Genomic DNA, 2,763 nt, shown 5'->3' with positions numbered 1-2,763 from the left:
CTAGGATGGGGTGGGGGAAGGGGAAATGAGGAAGCTGTTGAAATCCACATTGATGCCCTGGGGTTGAAGTCTTCCGAGGCGGAAGATGAGGCGTTCTTCCTCCAGGCATCTGGTGGTGAGGGAGCGGCGGTGAAGGAGGCCCAGGACCTCCATGTCCTCGGCAGAGTGGGAGGGGGAGTTGAAATGTTGGGCCACGGGACGGTGTGGTTGATTGGTGCGGGTGTCTCGGAGATGTTTGCCAAAGGGCCTGTTTCCTCACTGTAGGAATTGTATGATTGATCTATTCTATGACTGTAGAGATCCTATGATTATACTCACACTGCGACATAAGAATTGTCTCAAACGATGATGTTGAACAAAGAAAATCAGATGTGATTGTGGGTCCTAACATACAGCCCTTTGTAGGTTAATGGGACTGGCAGAGGATGGCTTTGATCCACCCGTCTCTGGGTTATAGGTCAAACATGCTCCAATTACATTTTTTAAAAATGTTTTTGGGATGTAGGCATCACAAACCTGTCCAATATTTATTGCCTGTCCCTAATTGCCCCTTGAGAAAGTGGGGGTGAGCTGTCTTCTTGAACCACTGCAGTCCGTGTGCTGTAGGTAGACCCACAATGCCCTCAGGGAGAGAATTCCAGGATTCTGACCCAGTGACAGTGAAGGAACGGCGATATATTTCCAAGTCAGGATGTGGAGTGGCATGAAGGGGAACTTGCAGGGGGTGGTGTTCCCATGTATCTGCTGCCCTTGTCCTTCTACCCAGAACATTAATCCAGGATGCTAGATTACTTTTCCAGACAGTACCACAAGGTCAATATTTCCTTTCCATCTGTATTCTACCTCCCTATATCCAACTTGGAGATCTGTTGAAACACAGTGCTAGGTCCTTTCCTTTGAGCTAGAAGACCAGGTTCAAGTCCCAACTGCTCCAGAGGTGTGTTATAATACATCTAACAGATTAGAAACATCTCTGTCCACCAACTTCCCCCACCCCCCCAACTTCAACTTGATTTTGTAACCCATATCCACTGGCATCGCATTGTAGAATGGATTGCAAAGCTTAGTGACAGGCGACAGAGGGTGGTGGGAGAAGGCTGCATGTGTGCAGTGGTGTACCACAGGGCTCCTTACTGTTTGTGATATTCGTAAAGGATGTCAACAAAAATTTCTTGGGGGAATGATAATTAAGTTTGTGGCTGATACAAAGATTATCTGGGTGGCTGGCTGTTTGGAGGAAGGTGTTAGGTGACAGGAGGGTTGGTCGGACGGACTGATCAGTGGCGGACAGGATTTAATCTTGATAATTGTGAGGTGAGGCATTTTGGAAGAATTAGCAAGATGAGGGAGTACTCAGAGAATGGCAGGGCACAATGAAGCTCAGAGGGATCTTGGGGAGTTGTCCACAGATCCCTGAAGGTGATAGGACGGGTCGATCGGCAAGTTAAGAAGGAAAAAGGGTCACTTGCCTTTATCAGTTGAGGCCTAGATTCGAAGAGCAGGAAGGTGGTGTTGGAGCTGGACAGGTCTTTGGTGAGGCCCCAGCTGGAGAACTGTGTGTGGTTCTGGTCCATGCATTATAGGAAGGATGGGATTGTACTGGAGGGGCTGCAGAGGGGATTCCCCAGGGTACTGTCTGGGATGGAGCATTTCAGTGATGGGCAGAGGCTGGATAAGCTTGGGATGTTTTCTTTTCAGCAGGGAATACTGAGGGGGATCTGATCAAAGGGTATAAGATTGTGAGAGGGGATGGACAGGGGATAGAAAGCAGCTGTTCTCCTTAGGTGAAGGGTCAATGACAAAGGGGGTTACTTTTAAAGTGAAAGGCAAGAGGTTTATAGGGAATTGATTAATTTTTTCATCAGAGGGTGTTGGTAATCTGGAACCTACTGTCTAGGCGGATAGTTGAGGCAGGAAACCACACAATCTTTAAAAGGTACTTGCATAAACAGTTGAAATGTCAAAACATTCAAAGCGATGGGCCAAGTCACAGAAAGTGGGGCTAGTTGTAGGTAGTTTGGCCAGATGGGCTGAATGGCCTCTTCTGTACTGTGTGACTCTATGACTCTGAGCCCTTGGAGAAGGTGCACAGGAGATTTACTGTAAAAGTACAAGGCCGGAAGGATTTCATGGCCTTGTGAGGGCTTTGGTGAAACTGGGATTCTCCTCCTAGACCAGCGAAGGTTAAGGAGAGATATCATCTCAATTACCCAAATCTGGGGGAAATGGGACATTAAAAAGAGGTGGAGAAGAGGTTGCTAAGATAAAGTTTGACAAGAAGATGGGTAAGGATTCAGGCTCTGTCGCCAGTCAAAGGGAACACCATTAAATAAAGCAAAACCTGAAGTTAATGTAGAAATTGCTGGAGAAACTCAGTAGCTCTTGCAGCGTCTGTGGAGAGAAAGAGACAGCATTAATGTTTTCAGTCCAGTATGACTCTTGAAACAGTCATGACAGGATTTCAGGAATTTTCTTTTTGTTGTTTACTTTTCAGCCTATCTCCCGAACCCCAGAATGTGGTAAGCTTACAGAGCAGACATCGAAAGGAACTGATCGAAATGTATCAGGCAAATGGAGAGGTGAGTTAGTTTCTCCCCGCCGCACCTCTCGGTCTCTCTCTCTCTTTTTCTGTCTCCTTCATTTGGTCTTTTTTTTTGTTCATTATTAAGTTCTTTCTCTCCCTTTCTCTCTCTTTCTCTGTCCTTTTCTCTTTTTCCCTCCCCCACACCCTCCCCCACTCCCTTCCCCTTTCTTTCCCTCTTC

General features: G+C 46.8%; 1 protein-coding gene across 4 annotated transcripts in view; it reads left to right on the top strand.

Annotated features, from left to right (window-relative positions):
- The window catches only part of LOC122550962 (autophagy-related protein 16-1-like), a 103,344-nt gene that overhangs the window by 26,880 nt on the left and 73,701 nt on the right, over positions 1–2,763 (top strand). For 3 of the 4 annotated variants that reach the window (XM_043692513.1, XM_043692512.1, XM_043692511.1), the window contains exon 3: positions 2,495–2,579. In XM_043692513.1, the coding sequence (XP_043548448.1) occupies positions 2,495–2,579 (85 nt within the window). Of the gene's footprint in view, positions 1–2,494; positions 2,580–2,763 lie in introns of those variants that run through there. The other variant, XM_043692514.1, reaches the window with a different exon arrangement.

Source organism: Chiloscyllium plagiosum, chromosome 6, assembly GCF_004010195.1.
Source record: "Chiloscyllium plagiosum isolate BGI_BamShark_2017 chromosome 6, ASM401019v2, whole genome shotgun sequence".
Classification (NCBI taxonomy): Eukaryota; Metazoa; Chordata; class Chondrichthyes; order Orectolobiformes; family Hemiscylliidae; genus Chiloscyllium; species Chiloscyllium plagiosum.
The sequence above is the reverse complement of the archived record's forward strand: the minus strand, read 5'-3'. Positions and strand labels throughout refer to the sequence as shown.